Here is a 15,520-nt window from a genome sequence, read left to right on the forward strand (position 1 = left end):
CTCAAAATCCCGCCGGAGCTCCCGAGCCAAACCCACGTAAGCTCGGAGCAGCTTCCCCCATCCGAGCGCTCGCTCTCATTTTCACTGCAGAAAATGCACCCAATCCAAGCTCCACGTTTTAGGCAGTTCAGCGCCTTTCGGATCCAGCAGCGGCCACCGATTTACCGCGTGTCACGGTGTCGAAATATTAAGGAACGCTGATTAAAAGGTGCATAAAGCTGCGGCTGCTTCTAATCAAAAGTTTCCAGGCGTAAGTTTTCTCCAGCCTTTTCCCCAGCCCCGGAGGGTGCCCCCTGAGCCCCCCAGCACGCACCTTTATAGCAGAGGTTGTTCTGGCAGCCTCCTCCGTAGCTCGGTGGGCACTCGGAGCAGGGGCGGCCGGTCTTGTATGGGGCTTCTCCGATCCAGTTGCCCCTGCAAGCACAGGAGCCAGGCGCACCCGTCACACACCCACACACCCATCCAAGCCCCCGGCACCGCCCGGCACTAAAGCAACGGGGAGAACGGGTGTCTCTGCTGTGCTCGCCCTGGGCTGTAGATGGGGAAAGGCAGCCTGTCCTGGCTCTTTCCATCCCCGACCCCAGCAGCAGCTCAGCGCCAGCTTCCCGCTTGCCTTCACCTCTCAGAGCCACCAGGCTCCCACCATCTTGTGCAACACCCCCTGGCAGCTGCATTGGGACAGGCTGCAGCGCAGCTTTTACCATTTAAAAGCAGCCTCATTTTCCATCTGGAACCTTTTCCAAACAGGAAAACCACCAGAAATACATGGACCCTCGTGCCAGATCATCTGGGAACCAGAGCAGCACCCCGCATTCCCTCCTCACCCAGCCTGGCCACCCTCGCGTCCCCAGTTTTGCCTCCGAGGCTGCAGAAACATCATCCTGGCCCAGAGCAACCAAGCAAAGACTGAACGACCAGCCCAGGAGAGCCTTGTAAGAGAAAAGTTCCTCCCTGTTTCGCCTCCAAGATGAGATTTTTTAGGGGTTTACCTAAATGAACGGCATGCAACAATCACTTTTACATTAGACTCCAATAGATACACTGCGATCTTAGGTAAACAGGAGTAAACCAACGGATTGCTGCATTTTCCTCAAGAAACTACCCAGAAAAACAGCCCCTTCTGGCACCCCGTGCTGTTTGAGGGGCTTGAGGGGCTGCGAAGGCTGGAGGAGCCGGAGCTCAGCCCGTGGCCCAAACCCTGGGGGTGTTGCTCTGTCAGCTGTCTCCACCTACAAGGCCAGCTGAGGACAGTGCGCGCTGATGCCAGCGAGAAAAGATTAAGCAGAAACTGCAGGAATAGACTATTTTTCCATCCAGCAGCCTGAATGGACGACATGCAAACAGCCCAGCCGGCTGCAGGAGCTCCACGGGAGATGGTGATTCCTTCTGAGGAGCAGGTTGTTAAATCCCACCAAACCACAAGCGGAACGTGCTCGGTGTCCAGCGTGGGGAGAGGGGCTTAGGCAGCCCCCCCCCAGCGCTCTGCCGGGGTGGCACTGCCAGCTCTACACCCGCACGGCTGCCTTCCCCTGCATCATTCTGCCCGGGGATCTCCAGCAGTCAGATGCTCTCCAGGCCACTCAAATGAAGTGATTTCCCTGTTTTGCTTTGGTTTTACATTTTAAATTGCCAAGGACTTGGAGCAGGAACGTTTCCCCTATTAGCCATTAAAGCAAAAATATTAATTGTCCATTGTCAGGTAGAAAGCTCCTCCTAGATGTAGTAGCCAGGAAAGATGATTTTCCTTTTGAAATTTAATCAAACCATTGAGCCAGCTAAATCTTGAGCGATGCAGTAATTTCACTTGTCTTTTTTAAGCCACAGGGAGCTCATCAGGTCTGGGATTTATCTCCTCGCAGCTCCTCGCCTCTCCCACCAGCGGCTGCCGCAGGGCTGGCTTTGCACGAAGCAGCGGTGTGCTTAAACCAGCAGCTTTTGCAGGGAGGGGACCGCAAATGCATCACGGCACGGCAGCTTACCTGGCCGGTGGAGAGGCTGCTGCTGCTGCCGGAGCGTTATTCACCCCCACCCATCCCCTCCCACCCCCGCCGGCAGCCCAGCCAGCTCCATCCTGGCCATCTCCCGCTCTCCTTCCCATGGCAGGAACATCAAAGCTCCAGCCTGGCCCCAGCCCCTCGTTCGGTTTTCCAGGCAATGCTCAGAAGTCTTGAACCAGCTCTGTGCTGCCGTCTAAAGCGAAAATTTCAAGCCACAACCACCAGTCTAGACTGCCTGAAATCACTTCCCCAGATCCCGGGCTAGCGGAGCAACCTGCCAGTTGCAGGAAAGCTGGAGCGAGCCCGGCTTATCTGCCTTACTTTGGCGAGTAGTTGCAGACCAGGTAGACGGCGTTCTCCCAGATCTCTCCCCAGACGTTCATCTGCTTGCAGACGTTCACGGCGCAGCCGATCTTGTTCGTCGTGGCCCAGACTATCTGCAAGTGCAACGCAGTTATTAAAATCGGCAAAGTACTGCGCTGCGGGCACGCACTGCAGTGACAGCGGGGACACGGGGGGTGCGGGGGGTGCAGGTACAAGGGCCTTTCGTCTCCCTTACCTGGGTGTAATGCGTGCACATAGAGCCAGTACATTTGTCTGGGCACCAGGGGTTGCACTCGTGAGGATATGGGTATGTGTAATCTTTAACCTCATCATACCAAGACTGGACATGGAAAGCTGGAGACCGATACCTGAAGGAGCAAAGAAAGTTTAAAATCACAAAGTTCTGGTCGAAGTTTGCAAACAGTATCTGTAGCCTCCTGCCATTGTTGTAAGCTCAGATTTTTTTAACGCAAGTTTTGCTAATTTTTATGTAACAGTTTCTTAAGGCAAGTTCCATTCATTGAGAAGGCGTTGCTTAAAGACCCCAGTAACATGGCCTAATGGGCAGCAAAGAAATCTCATTGAAAATATTAAAGATGATTGTTTTTCCCTAAGATTCACAGCCCGCTCTGACTCTGTATTATTTATAGGTTTGACATGTTCTTCAAGTGCCGCTGACCTGAAATGTCCTCTTGACTTTTTCCACAGAACTACAAAAAACTTCTAGCTGGGCAGAAAGTTGTATTTTGGAAGTAAAACAGAAGTTAAGGTTTGCCGAACACCTTAAACCGAAAGCCATCGTGCACCTATTTTACCACCGGGCAATTAGTTAAATCTGGAAGCCCGCTAGCAGTTCATACCGTAAGACCGTTGAAAGCGAGTGGGCTTTTGCACCCCCACATCATGCCTGGAGCTGGTGCACACGCACCCCACCTTCCATTGCAGCAGTGCCCCCCCACAGCCAGCCCCCGCGCAGGCTGCGGGCGCTTGGTGCAAGCTCTGCACCAGCTGCTGCAGCCCGCGGCAGCGCTGACGCCACTCGGGCCGTCTGCAGGAGCACCGGTGACGCTAAAACTACCGATAGAAACTCGTACGCATTTTGCGTGCTACGTACACAGCCAGCAAAGGGAGTAATCTGCAAAGCGTGTGTCAAAGCAGAGCAGCGCTTCGAACCCGCTGCTTTTTATTGCTTTCAACAGCTCACACGAAGCAAGCGGCCAGAAACATGGGTGATATCATTACCAACTGGAGTTTGTTCTTTCAGCCAACTCTTCATTAAAAATCATTCATTAGAAGTATTTTAAAAACATTAATCTCATGATGTCATTAAGTGAATACTTTCCGAATCCTATTTTACAGGAGAGGAAATTGAGGCAATCAAGTTATGGCCCGTTCCTGAAAAAGCTGAGATATATCTGCTTTCTTTTTCCCTTCAGCAACTGCAAAGGGAGCAAGATTGGATCTACCTCCATCAGTAATCCACGGCCATCTCGAACGTTTGTAGGAGAGCCAAGAACAGCATGATCTTTTGACTTTGTTTCCAATGTATTAACCACCGTACTTTCCAATCATTATTTAATTCTGCCAACAAAAACAGGCCCAATTTTTATATTGGGCTGATTTCACACCAGCAAATTTCCATCGCTTTCGACCAAGTCCTACCTGATTTACAACAAACATAACTGCATTTCCACCCATTAGGGCTCCTGAGCACGTACAAAATGTTTGCTGCGTAAAGCAGACTTAACCTGTAACAGGCTCAAGGATAGGGGCTTAACAAATTTCACCATGAGACAGAGAGGCAAATCCATCTGGAAGTCTTAACAGCAGCTTTCCTAGCTGGGTTCACAAATCTAGGGTAAAACCCTTCCCCAGGAAGTCAAAAAAAAAGAAAATATAAATCTGCAGTGTTTTCAGTAAAGGGAAATTAGGAGCTGGATAAGTATTTATGGGAAATTCAGCAAGAGATATTTAAGTTCCGAACCAGCAGCTGAATCCAAACATTGTTTCTGAGAAACTTCAGCTTTCAGCCAGCTCTCAGCATGGTGCCAGAACTCCCCCTTGAAACAGCAGATTTAGGAGCAAGGGTGATGACTTCTGTAGCTGTTCTTTAAGAGTAAGAGTGACCCTAAGCACATCACAGCTGCGTTACTCAAGGACACAGATAAATGGAGTTACGCACACCAGCGTGGCTTTGCTGGGAACAGGGAGCCGAAGGTGGCTGCAGACGTTGCTGCTCTAACCGTTTCACCAAAGCAACGAAAATTAATGAGCCTCAGCTTTTCTCCTGTCTCCCCAGTGCTCTGCTAAGTATCAACAAAGCACGACCTTGCAACTAGCTCTCCAGAAGCATCCATAAATTGCTTTTTGCAGTGAGCTTGTAGCACCCCGACTCTTACCTGCCCCAGTGAACCGCCAAGTTCTGTCCAATTGACCTGATGAGGACACTAGGCCCATGGTCCCAGATACACTGCTGAGCCCAAGCTTGGGCTGATCTCTCCAGCTCTTCATCCCAGGTCTTCAGGGTGCGGGGAGAGAAAAGAACAGGTCAATTTGTCATCTCAGGCGTATTAGATCAAGAGACCCAACCAACAGCAGTTAGTGGAGAAAGACTAAATTACAACTCACCCCGGCCTGTCATTGTGGAAGCCAGGACATTTCAATAAGGTGCCCTAACCTAAGAGCAAGTTTCTCAAGACAACCCCCTGCCATGGAAATGCAGGGCACTAAAGGGTCTGTTATTTCTCCTGCTTCATGCCATGCTTATTAGGAGGTGCTTTGCATAGGTCAGCAGAAAACGCACCTGGGAAGACCTCAAGAACCTCAAGACTATCCACCCTAAAACAAAATATTCTTGGCTCGTGTTTGTCTAATCAGTTAAAAACAACAACAACAACAACAAAAAAAATAACACCCCAAAAAAACCCCAAAACCAAAAACCAAACCCAAAACAAACCAACCAACCAACCACAAAAAAACAACACCACCCAAAACCTCCAAAACCCCAACCCGCTAAAACATCAGGGATGGAGATCTTAGCAGTTCCTCTTGATCACCTATTCCTGAGCTCTGCAAGAATTCTAACATGCAGACAGTGCTCTGATGTAGCTCAGCATGATTTTCCATCTGTTGTCCATACTATCAGGACATTTCCAGGCTTTCCCATCAACCGGAATTCCAACACTGGATGTGTTCCTGCATTCCACCACCAACGCAGCTGAAGATCTTTTGGCCCAACCACTTAACCAAGAGGTGTGTGGGTATGTCTCCTTTTCCCATTTCCCCTTCTCCTTCCAGAATAACTGCCGAGTCCCCCAGTGGATCCAGTCAAGTTTAACAGAGGTGGCAAAGCCCCAGAGCTGTCAAGTTAACGCCACTCTTGCTGAAACAGGCATCAGGTTAGAAGTGACAGCTCCTGTTGATGTTCCCCCCGAGGGAAGGGTGGCGGTGTGAGAACACTCCTCACTGAGCATCGCCAAAGGAGAGCTCAAGCAGGGTACGTAGACTAACAGGAAAGCAGGCTTCGCTGGCTCCACTGCCCAGGAGCGTATTTGGTTTGAAGGCCAGACTTGCTGGACCCAGTAGACAGTGCCCTGAATTCCTTGTGTAATTACTGACGGCTGGCCTGTTCAGAAAGTCCTTAGAGGCTAATTTGTTGGGATTAAAATATTACTGCACATTCCTACAAATAAAACCAAAGAGAACAGAGGTCTTGCAATGTGTCTCCAGCCCATTCACGTGCCAGCACAAGATTACGGTCTTTTTCAACATTTACCATCACAACCAGCTGGTCTTTCCAAGTCCCGTCTTCTCCAGAAGGAAAGCAACTTCCGAGCTCAAACATCGGACCTGTCAGAACCTGTCTGGAGGACTGGAGGGCATTTAGGCTCTCAAACACATTTAGAAAACAGCAAGTGCTCATTCTGAGTAAGCATCTGAACACAGTCTCGGGCAGTTATAACCAGGATGGGGATGGACCGCATGTCCCTGGCTAAGGCAACAGGAAAACACAGCGTCTCCTGGAACTTGGTGTGTCTACACTATCTTTGTAAGGCAAACATGAGCTCATCTAACTGAGCTAAGAGCCCAGATCTCTGAGAACAGCTTATCATTAAGCATGCTCAGCAACCCAGCTTCCAACAACATCCCAGCGCTGCTCTGAACTCATCAGCTTGGCTCTGAACTGAGCAGCGGCCAAGCAAACCCATGTCAGCCTGCAAAACCCCGTGCGGACACAGCTCCGACAGAGGGAATAAACCATTTTCCATCTCAGCCCTCCAGCTCCTTGAAGGTGTATGGGATCTGTCCCACCGCACACACGTTTCCAAACCTCTGCTCAGGCAGCTGTATGTCTAGGCACAATCGCAATAGTCTTTTTGTGGTCTCCCACTTGCTGCACTAGGCAATGAGCAGCCACAATCTGCCTTCCCATCCAACACATAAGCCGCAGAAACTCTCCCAAGCACTGCTAGTACTTCAGAATTCCTAGCAGAGCATTATTCCCTGCAGCCTCAGAGGCGGAGATGTTCCAAATCTCCTAATTTAATGCAGAGACATTATAAGCAATAGGCCATTAAATGGAAATCGATGCGAATGTATGCGTTACATCTTCCTTTGATGCCTATGGATAAAAGAAATGAACTCTGACAAGAGATGCTCAACAGGTAATTGGGAACAAGCTACATCTTTGCATGGCTTTGTGCTTGGGGAGTAGAGCAGCTCATTTCTGCAGGCGGCAGATTACAAAGCCATCCCATTTAAATTACAGCAGTTATTCACCTCTTGCTTCTCAGACGTGAATGCGGTCAGGAGGCTGGAATTATTTCAGAGCAATAAACATATTAAAAAAAATTATGCGATTTCAGACTTTCCCAGCTATGCTTGCAGGAATTCTTTATGCCAATGTTCGTAGCAGTATCTGGGAAGGCTGCTGAAGGCAGAGGGGCCGTGTGTGCCTGTGCTCAGATCCCTTCTCAAGCAGGGATCGAGAAGCCTTTGGGTGTGAGTGATTCCAAGTGATTTAGCACAGGGACTCTTTTTTACTCCCCTGAATTTCCTTTCTGCCAAATTTCCAAACTGCCTTTCAAAGTACAATATACACTGTATGTAAAATACACGCATGGCAAACATACACTATACTACAGTTTGTAGGCTGATATTTAGTAAGAATATATACCACAACAAGTCTGCTTTCTCAGCCTAACTAGTTTGTAAACCTAACCCCAGACACCTGAATTGCAGTGATCAGGTTTCTCACACATTTTTCTCCCCAGCTCAGGCTTTTTGCAATACTGGCAATTCCTTTTAGCAGTGGCAGGACAGTCCAGGACTGACAAGTCCTGGCAGAAACTTGGATACACTTTGCTAACCCACACAGAAATACCGTCCCACCCTGACAAGGAAAGTCACTACGCTACGGTTTAGAGGAAGGATGCATACCTTATACATGAAAACAAACTATTTTCCTTCCAGCAATCTGTACCAAGAACAATTTTGCCTTATCCAGCTGTCCTTAAGGCCTCCGCAAGAGGAAAGATTTCTGCCTTTCATCACTGCTGAAAGCCATCTGGCTAAGCTGTCTTAAAAGGTCAAGATGTCCTAGGAACTATTACGCCCTTTTTACTCTAGGCTTATTAACGAGGACTTTGGTTTGGTCTTGGTGCCCATGCATTGCCTGCTGTTAAAAAGCCCAAACCTGCTGTGGAAGTGTTGATCAGAAAGCTGCCAGAGGGGCTGAGGGAATTCTGGATGTGACCAGCTTCATCAGGAAGATGTACACTGCTCACTCATTTCCCATTAACACCGAGTACCAGTCCTAGCTTTCATTTATACAAACCCTGTAGCAAAACTGTTTCTTTCTTCATTTACTCACTCCACATTACCTTTATTCCATATGTGAATAATTCTTTTGATCTCCAGATAAGTCATGGGACCCACTGTGTTATTGTTTGCTTATTAACAGCCTCCACTAACTAAAGTTCACACTGTAATAGAAAGATACATCCCTTTCCTGAAATACATTAGGTCCCTTTGCCACTTTAGATCTCTTAAATACGTCAGATATGGAGCTGGGAGAAGGGGCTTTCACGAGGCAGTGTTTGGAAGCTGATGGGCAAGAACAAGTTCTACCTACTGATCCCTGAACCAGCACTGCACATCGCCTGTGATGCCCCACAGCGGCACCAAAGGAAAAGAGAGAAGTTTATCTACGTACTAAAGACAGACTATCCTCTTAACAGAGTCCAAATGAGAAGTGTCCTATGCAGAACAAAGGATTAAAGTGAAATTCACGTTCAGCGCATACACAGCATTTCCAAGTAGTAGTGGGTAAACACGAATACATGAAAGGCTGATTATAGCCCTTCCAAGTAGCACCATCTTATACTCAGCTTCTTTCTTCACGGCATATAAGGCTTTCATTTACCCTCAATCGCCCATAAAAACCACTAGAAAAGGGCGCTGAGCAAAGGCAAATAGAACAGTGTAACCACGCTGCAAGCGTCAACAGCAGCCGGCCAGCGGGCAGCCCGCCGCGGCAGCCCTCTCCGATCCTCAAAGCCAACCAACACACATTTGGCTTTCCCGTGCTTTGTGTTTACTGTCTGGCGATGAACCAGGTCACCTCTCCTCCGGCAGTGCCTTGCCCGCAGGGTGACACGGGAGCCCGCTGTGAGGGACAGAAAGCACGGGTCCTTAGAAAGGCACGCGGTGTCTGGCAGAGGTGGGATAAAAGACCAGTGGTGGGAACACCCACGGGGACCAGCTGATGGACAGCTGTCCCTCCTTACTGTCCTCTGCCCTCCCTTCTCTCTTCCCTTTTCCCTACGGTCACAAAAGGCAGGATTTTCCATTCGTAGCTCTCGTTTCAGCACAGCCGGCAAACAATTTTGTATTACATTTAAGCATACTTTGCTTTTACCCTTTTAAACGTGGTCTTAACAAATCGTTAATCGCTTGGTCTGTCAGCAGGAGTGCAAGCTGAAGTCAGACCAGTTTTGGTTGTAACTATATTTGCACACTGGGGAAAGGCACACACAAAAAAATTATTTGCCTACATCATTTTGTGGCCCCGCAGTATTTTGATGGCATGTCGAAAATAGCTCAAAATAGGGTCACTGGCATCAGGTGAAAAAAACTATTCATCTGAATTGTTGATGGTAAAGGCATATTTCATACGGACACTTTTAAGTTCTCCCTCTGAAGTGGGAGAATACACTGACCAAACTTTTATTTTGGTTTCCTGAACTACAAAAAGCCAATAGCACTGACCCATCCACCCATGAACTCCCAAAGTCTTTCCAGCTATTTCCAGGGACTGAAATTCTTTGCAGGTGGAGCCACATTCCTCGAGCCCTGTTTCTCTAAGGTCCTGAGTGGATTCCCAGCAGCATCATGGATGCTTGGTTCACATTAGTAATCTCTGGTGACCAGTGTATGACAAAAGGGCAGATGGTGGTAGTTGATCAGTTGGGTGGCAGCTGATGGCAACCCATGGACCATCAGAAGTTTCCCTGAGCAGACTGTGCCATCCCAAAACACCAGTTGCAATGGTCTGAAAGCTTTCACAGGGAGAACGTGGGTTAAACACCAGGGAAAATTTTATGCTTTTATGACATTAAGGTAATGGAAGAACCTGCTGAGGCAGGCTGTGGAATTGCCATCACTGGAGATGCATCCAGGGCTGGGCCAGACGCTAGTTTATGAATAATGGAACCAGTCCTGAAACTATGCAGTGGATGGACTCGATGACCCATTAGTGGCCTTTTCCAACCAAAACAGTCCAATGATCTAAAGCATCATTCGCTCCGGAATGAAACTGCTCCAGGAAACCTCTTGAGAAAAACTTAACTTTAGAGGAAATTTGCTACACCTCTTGCACCATAAGGAAAATTAAAATAAAGTTTAAAAACGTAATAATAAATGTAGGTATCAGCAGCTAGACTCACCATGTATTCCATATTAGAGGCCACTGGGTACACTTGACCTCTCAGTTTATTGTGGAGCATCACTATCTCCTGTCTGTCTGAGAATAAGATGGCTCTCTTGGATCTGGAGTGAGTTTCTCCATCCTGGTATTTACTCAGAATGCTCTCCAGGTGACTTGAGTTGGGCAAGATGAAGCATTCGGCAGCCTTTGTCAGGAGCAGCACGCATCCAAGGGGAAGGATCCAGGGCAGGGCAGGATTCATGCCGCCTCCTCGCTGGCCGGCAGCAGCAGGGATGAAGATGATGTGAGGTTTTCTTGCAGGGGCTCCTGTGGCTCAGCGCAGGTCTGGATTCTGGGGAGAAAGAGGCAGTCAGAGGAGCGCCAGAGAAGCTCTCGGTGCGTATAGCCCTCAACGATGAAGCCGCACAATCCAGGTTTCGGCTCGGAAAAGAGCAGTGCCTGCAGTCTAAGCAATTACTGCCCACCCCAAGGACGGGCAGACCCGAACAGCACCGTCAGTGATGGGCACTCAGTGCATTGCACCAGGGAACGCCGCTGACGGCGCACTGGGAGCGGGCATCACCCCAGCCTGGCGGCAGATGCCTTCTCCACCAAAGATGCCAGGGGTGCAGGTGTCACCCTGCGACATCCAGCAGTTCTCAACAACCCCAGCTCTATCCCTCCCCAGGTGGGAAGACATTTGAAGCTATTCACCCAAGAGCAGCTGTTAAAGTAGAGAATGGATATGAATAAAAGGGAAAGTAAAATTCCCAGGAAGCCAGATCGCAGAGGTCAGACATCAGCAAGAGCTATTTTGGAGGCCCCAGTCTGCCAACAGACTCCAGCGGAGCAGCTGCCAGACCCAGCGAGAGTGGCTGTTTATGTGAAATGTCACCGTAATATCGAACAACCAAACTCCCTGCTGGCCCGTGACGCACCGGGGTGTTCTCGCTGACGCATCGCTGTACGGCAGTGGGCCCGTGGCCAGCAGCATGAATTATGGCAGATGACGAGAGGAGCCGGAGCACCCGTCCTCCCCTGGCCAGAAGATGAGGTGTTCCCATGCCCACTGGGAGCCGTTGGCACCAAGGGCTCAGAGACATGGTCCCGATTTGGTCATTGCCAGCCTCAAATGGCTTCATTTAATCCCCACCCCCACCCCCTTGCTCCACGGTGCTCCTGCTCCACCTGCCATTTCCAAAGTAAACTCTTCCTCCCTTCCTCTCTCCCCTGCCCCGACCTCTCCATCTAATGAGCCTTGTGCGTCCTGGCCGGTTCTATTTAGCCCACAAGCTATTCAGGGAAGGAAACCTGTGTCGCCGCGTGGCTCTGCAGCACCTACTGCTCTTTGGGCAGGATCTAAGAGCCACTAGAGCAGAATCAATCCATCGGGGCAATAAGCACCCATAGTGACAGTGCAAACACAGCATCTCTCTCCTTAGGGCTAAATTTTGGAAGAAACCTTTCCCATCCCTTTCTTCAAAACTAGGTGAGGATCTGGTTTTGACAGCACTGTTAACAAGGCGCGCTGAAAGCATTCCTATGCAGCGTCATGAAACAAACCCCAGATCAGGAAGAATTATTCTAGAAGGTTCAGCCCAGTGACAGCGATTTGGACACTCCGAGACTGGACGAGTTGGAAGCCACCCAAGGCAGGGAGGCACCTTCCAGCACAAACCCCAGATCAGGAAGAATTATTCTAGAAGGTTCAGCCCAGTGACAGTGATTTGGACACTCTGAGACTGGACGAGTTGGAATCCACCCAAGGCAGGGAAGGACCTTCCAGCTCCCAGCTGGAAAAGCTACTCTCGAGCAAAATCCCACCCCCCTGTCCCCCTGGCACAACAGCACCTGCGGAGGACAGTGGCAAGCACGAGGTGCTTAGCACAAGTGGGGAGTTCCAAAAAACTCTTGAGGCCACTGAGAACCCCTGAAAACTTGTTGGCTGTCTACACAAAATGAGACAAAGCCCCCGTTTGAGGTTTCTTGCTTGTACTGTGTTAAGGCAGATGAAAACCAGCTGCCCTCAGCCCCTCTCCAGACAGCGCACGGAGCCTTTGCCTCGCAGAACAATGCAGGAATGTAATTTGCTCGGTTTAGGTAACGGCTGCTTATTATTTCCTGCTCTGCAGAGCAAGTCGAACACACACGCCTTGTCCCCAGCTCCAGGCACACCTGAAAGACAGGACGTTCGGTGGCAGCGGGACAAATCCTGCTCTAACCTCATCCTCTTCGCAACCTTGTTTGCTGGCATGTACTTCCCCCCCATGCCAGAGCCCAGCTTTCTAACCTGGCTGCAGAGGGGCAGGGGAGGCAAAACGAGCTGTTGCTTTTGTAGACTGTCTGACCCAAATTCAGGGAACAATTCCTACTTTGAGGCACTTCCCAACGAGTTTAAAAATAGATGCTCTGCCACAGCCGTTTACAATGTGGCCATTTAGCACCAGCAATGTTCCCTGCAGCCTGCCCTGTAGGTAGAGCAGGCGCAACAGACAGCTAATACACGCTGCAGCTGTACCCCTTCATTTGGCCCCGTGCCCTTTGCTAAATAGGAGCCGGCATCCACTACCCATTTAAGGCAAACACTGAACTTACAGAAAGGGCAGCCCGAAAAAAAAAAAAAAAAAAAAAAAAAAAAATCAGCTGTAACATCTGAAAGCCCAGAGGAGCTGCCCCACTCACGGCTGTGCAATGAAGCCAGCGCGTCTGGTTTCGCCATCCAACCAAAACCTCGCAACAGATGGTGCATTATTCCTCGGGATGCTCTCCCCTGGATCCTGTTAGCGAGCAAGAGGATACTAGCACCTCTCTTAAATTAGGTCGCTTTGGCACTATCTTCTTTTTCACTTGGGGTGTGCAGGTCCTTCTCCCTTCTTTGGCTCACACTCAAAGGAAGAATGAAGCAATCGGAGAGGAGCAAGGAGCAGCGAGCTCCCGGGCCAGAGTGACTGCAAACAGCAGGAAGATGCTCACATTTAGAAAGTTCTTACTGATTTCAGATGTCCGTCCATTTACCTCTCCTAATAGCCTCATGCCCAGGTGTAACAAAACACGTGGGCACGTGTTAAAGCTCAAGCAGCCCAAGCGCCCTGCAGAGCCGGGGCAGCGTCTGCCGGCTGGCTGCACCCGCAGCTCCTCGTCGGGGAAGAGCGAAGTCACACTGCCTTTGAGTTCCGATCTGACATTATTTGGAGAAAATTATCAGCTGACAGTCAGCTGAGGAAGTCTCTGCTGTTGTTTTCAAAGGTTCAAGAGAAGCACTAGCACAGCCTCCGTTCAGACACATGGGGCCCTTGATACTGGTGCCAGGTAAACATCTGGGAGCGTTCAGGAATGAGTGAGTCAGCAGAAACCCAGTCCTTAATATGCTATAAAGCCTGTCCAAACTGGGGACAAAGGGGAGGCTGCCTTCTGGGGTCTGAGGAAGTTCCAAAGCAGCACCGGACTTTGGAAAAGATTATTTTTAGAAAGCTATTTCCCCAGCTAATGGATAGTGTCTGTCTTTCACAGAAAGCAGAAGAGCTGGTAGCATTTGAAGCCTGGCACGGAGCGCTGCCTGCTAAAGCCACACGCAGGCTGACTTCTGTGCTCCGTTATGTCCTCGCTTCACCTTATTCCTTACAGCTATTGATCTTTAACTGCCCCCCTGGTAAAGGATACGAGTGAGGGTCTATTCCTTGGTTAAGGATGATATTCGCAGCTAAAAAATCCCGGGACCTGTGGAGTTATACTTGGAACAAGCAGACAGGGCAGGAAAACACAGAAGTTAGCTCAGGATACTGGCAAAGCATCCAGAAGAGCAGAACAGAGGGAAGTTAGCCTAGGACCAGCTTCTAGCCTGAGTTAGCCCGGGATGAGCTTCTAACCTGGGCCAAGAAACGCAGTGATAAAGCTACAACATACTTAAGGCATTAAACCCCAGGTCGTTCATTCATTTAACAGAGCTGCACACATTTCAAGCTTTGAAGAACTGGGTTGGGCTCAAAATAAAAGCGGGATGACAGGTTCCTTGACGCAGGATATAACATCATCTGCAAAGAACATGCCGCAGATTCAGCATCTTCAAGGCCACGGGCCAAAGCATCTGGATCTTCCATTACAATCCACTCCCACAGAACTGAAGTGGGTGAGTTTCTATGCAAAACCACATGGAAAACCCACTGGTAAGAGACACAACATGTGGCGACACTGTGAAATTCCTTTCATACAGGACTTTAGAGCAGAGCTGCACAAACACAGGCTGCCTGGAGCAGACTAGATGTGCCCATGGGTAGTCAGCTCTTAGAGACTGCTACAGCATCCTTTAGATATTTTCTATTTGCGTAGAAATCCGCTCCTGTACTTGAAAACTCCTCCTATTCATTCAAGATTCATGTTTATTAATCTTGCATTAACTTCTGCTAAAGCATAAATAAGGGAAGCTCAGGCACATTGTGCTATTTTATACCATGCAGGCAACTTTTCAGAGCAGTTCCTAAAATTGTGACTTCTTAATAGAGCCACTTCTTGCACACCCACCCCACACCCCCCAACCACATTTCAGAAGCAAGGACCAAAGCTGACACTTACCTTACCGAGTACTTCCAAGTCTCCAGGAAATTGTAGCTCCTCCAAGCCTGCTTGTGGAAAATAAATTATATATCTGAAATATTTAAAGGAGGAGGAGGGGAAAAAGGATGAAATAAGCCTTAGGAGGTGTGAGATGTGCAAGGTCTCAGCTCAGCAGCTTGTACCAACTGCAGTCTCACAGAGCTCCCCAGTGGTATTTATGCTCTCCAGGCAAAGAGGACAACCCTGGATCATCCTGTTTGGCAACGGGCCTGTAGAAATAACGACAAGGAGGTACAAAAAAAAAAAAAGGGGGGGGGGGGAAACCCCAAACCACAAAAAGGAGGCAGGAGCAAGGAGCGGAGGGGTGTCGCTTGGGATCTCAGCAGTTTGAAGATAGTCATTGGGGTTCAGCAAATTAGGACCATCCTTCCAAAGGCTGAAATGCAACACCCGGCGAGGGGGAGAGGAGGAGGAGGAGGAGGAGGAGGAGGAGGAGGAGGAGGAGGAGGAGTGCAGCCAGATGATCATATAAAAGGGTTTTGCTTTGCTTTCCCTTGCAGTCAGCTCTCGGGCAGAGCTCACAGCCCGGCGGGTTCCCAGGGCCACGGGAGCATCCTCCTCAGAGCCGAGGGGCGACCGCCGCGACGCCTCGGTGTGGGGCTCGGGGTACTCGGGAGGGGGAATTCATGAAAGGAGTTTTTCTGCAAGGGACTGAAGCCAG

The 15,520-nt window shown here is 49.5% G+C and overlaps 1 protein-coding gene across 1 annotated transcript in view; it reads right to left on the bottom strand.

Moving 5' to 3' along the window:
- CRISPLD2 (cysteine rich secretory protein LCCL domain containing 2) overlaps positions 1–15,279 on the bottom strand; it is a 32,312-nt gene extending 17,033 nt beyond the window's left edge. Inside the window, exons 1-6 of the mRNA XM_080410739.1 lie at positions 14,818–15,279; positions 10,268–10,600; positions 4,721–4,839; positions 2,557–2,689; positions 2,319–2,434; positions 314–414 (exon numbers count right to left, since the gene is read on the bottom strand). Coding sequence (XP_080266865.1) covers positions 314–414; positions 2,319–2,434; positions 2,557–2,689; positions 4,721–4,839; positions 10,268–10,510 — 712 coding nt within the window. The 5' untranslated portion in view covers positions 10,511–10,600; positions 14,818–15,279. The remainder of the gene's footprint in view (positions 1–313; positions 415–2,318; positions 2,435–2,556; positions 2,690–4,720; positions 4,840–10,267; positions 10,601–14,817) is intronic.
- Between the last annotated feature and the right edge of the window lie 241 nt (positions 15,280–15,520).

This window comes from Falco punctatus, assembly GCF_963210335.1.
Source record: "Falco punctatus genome assembly, chromosome: 14".
In the NCBI taxonomy this organism is placed as follows: domain Eukaryota; kingdom Metazoa; phylum Chordata; class Aves; order Falconiformes; family Falconidae; genus Falco; species Falco punctatus.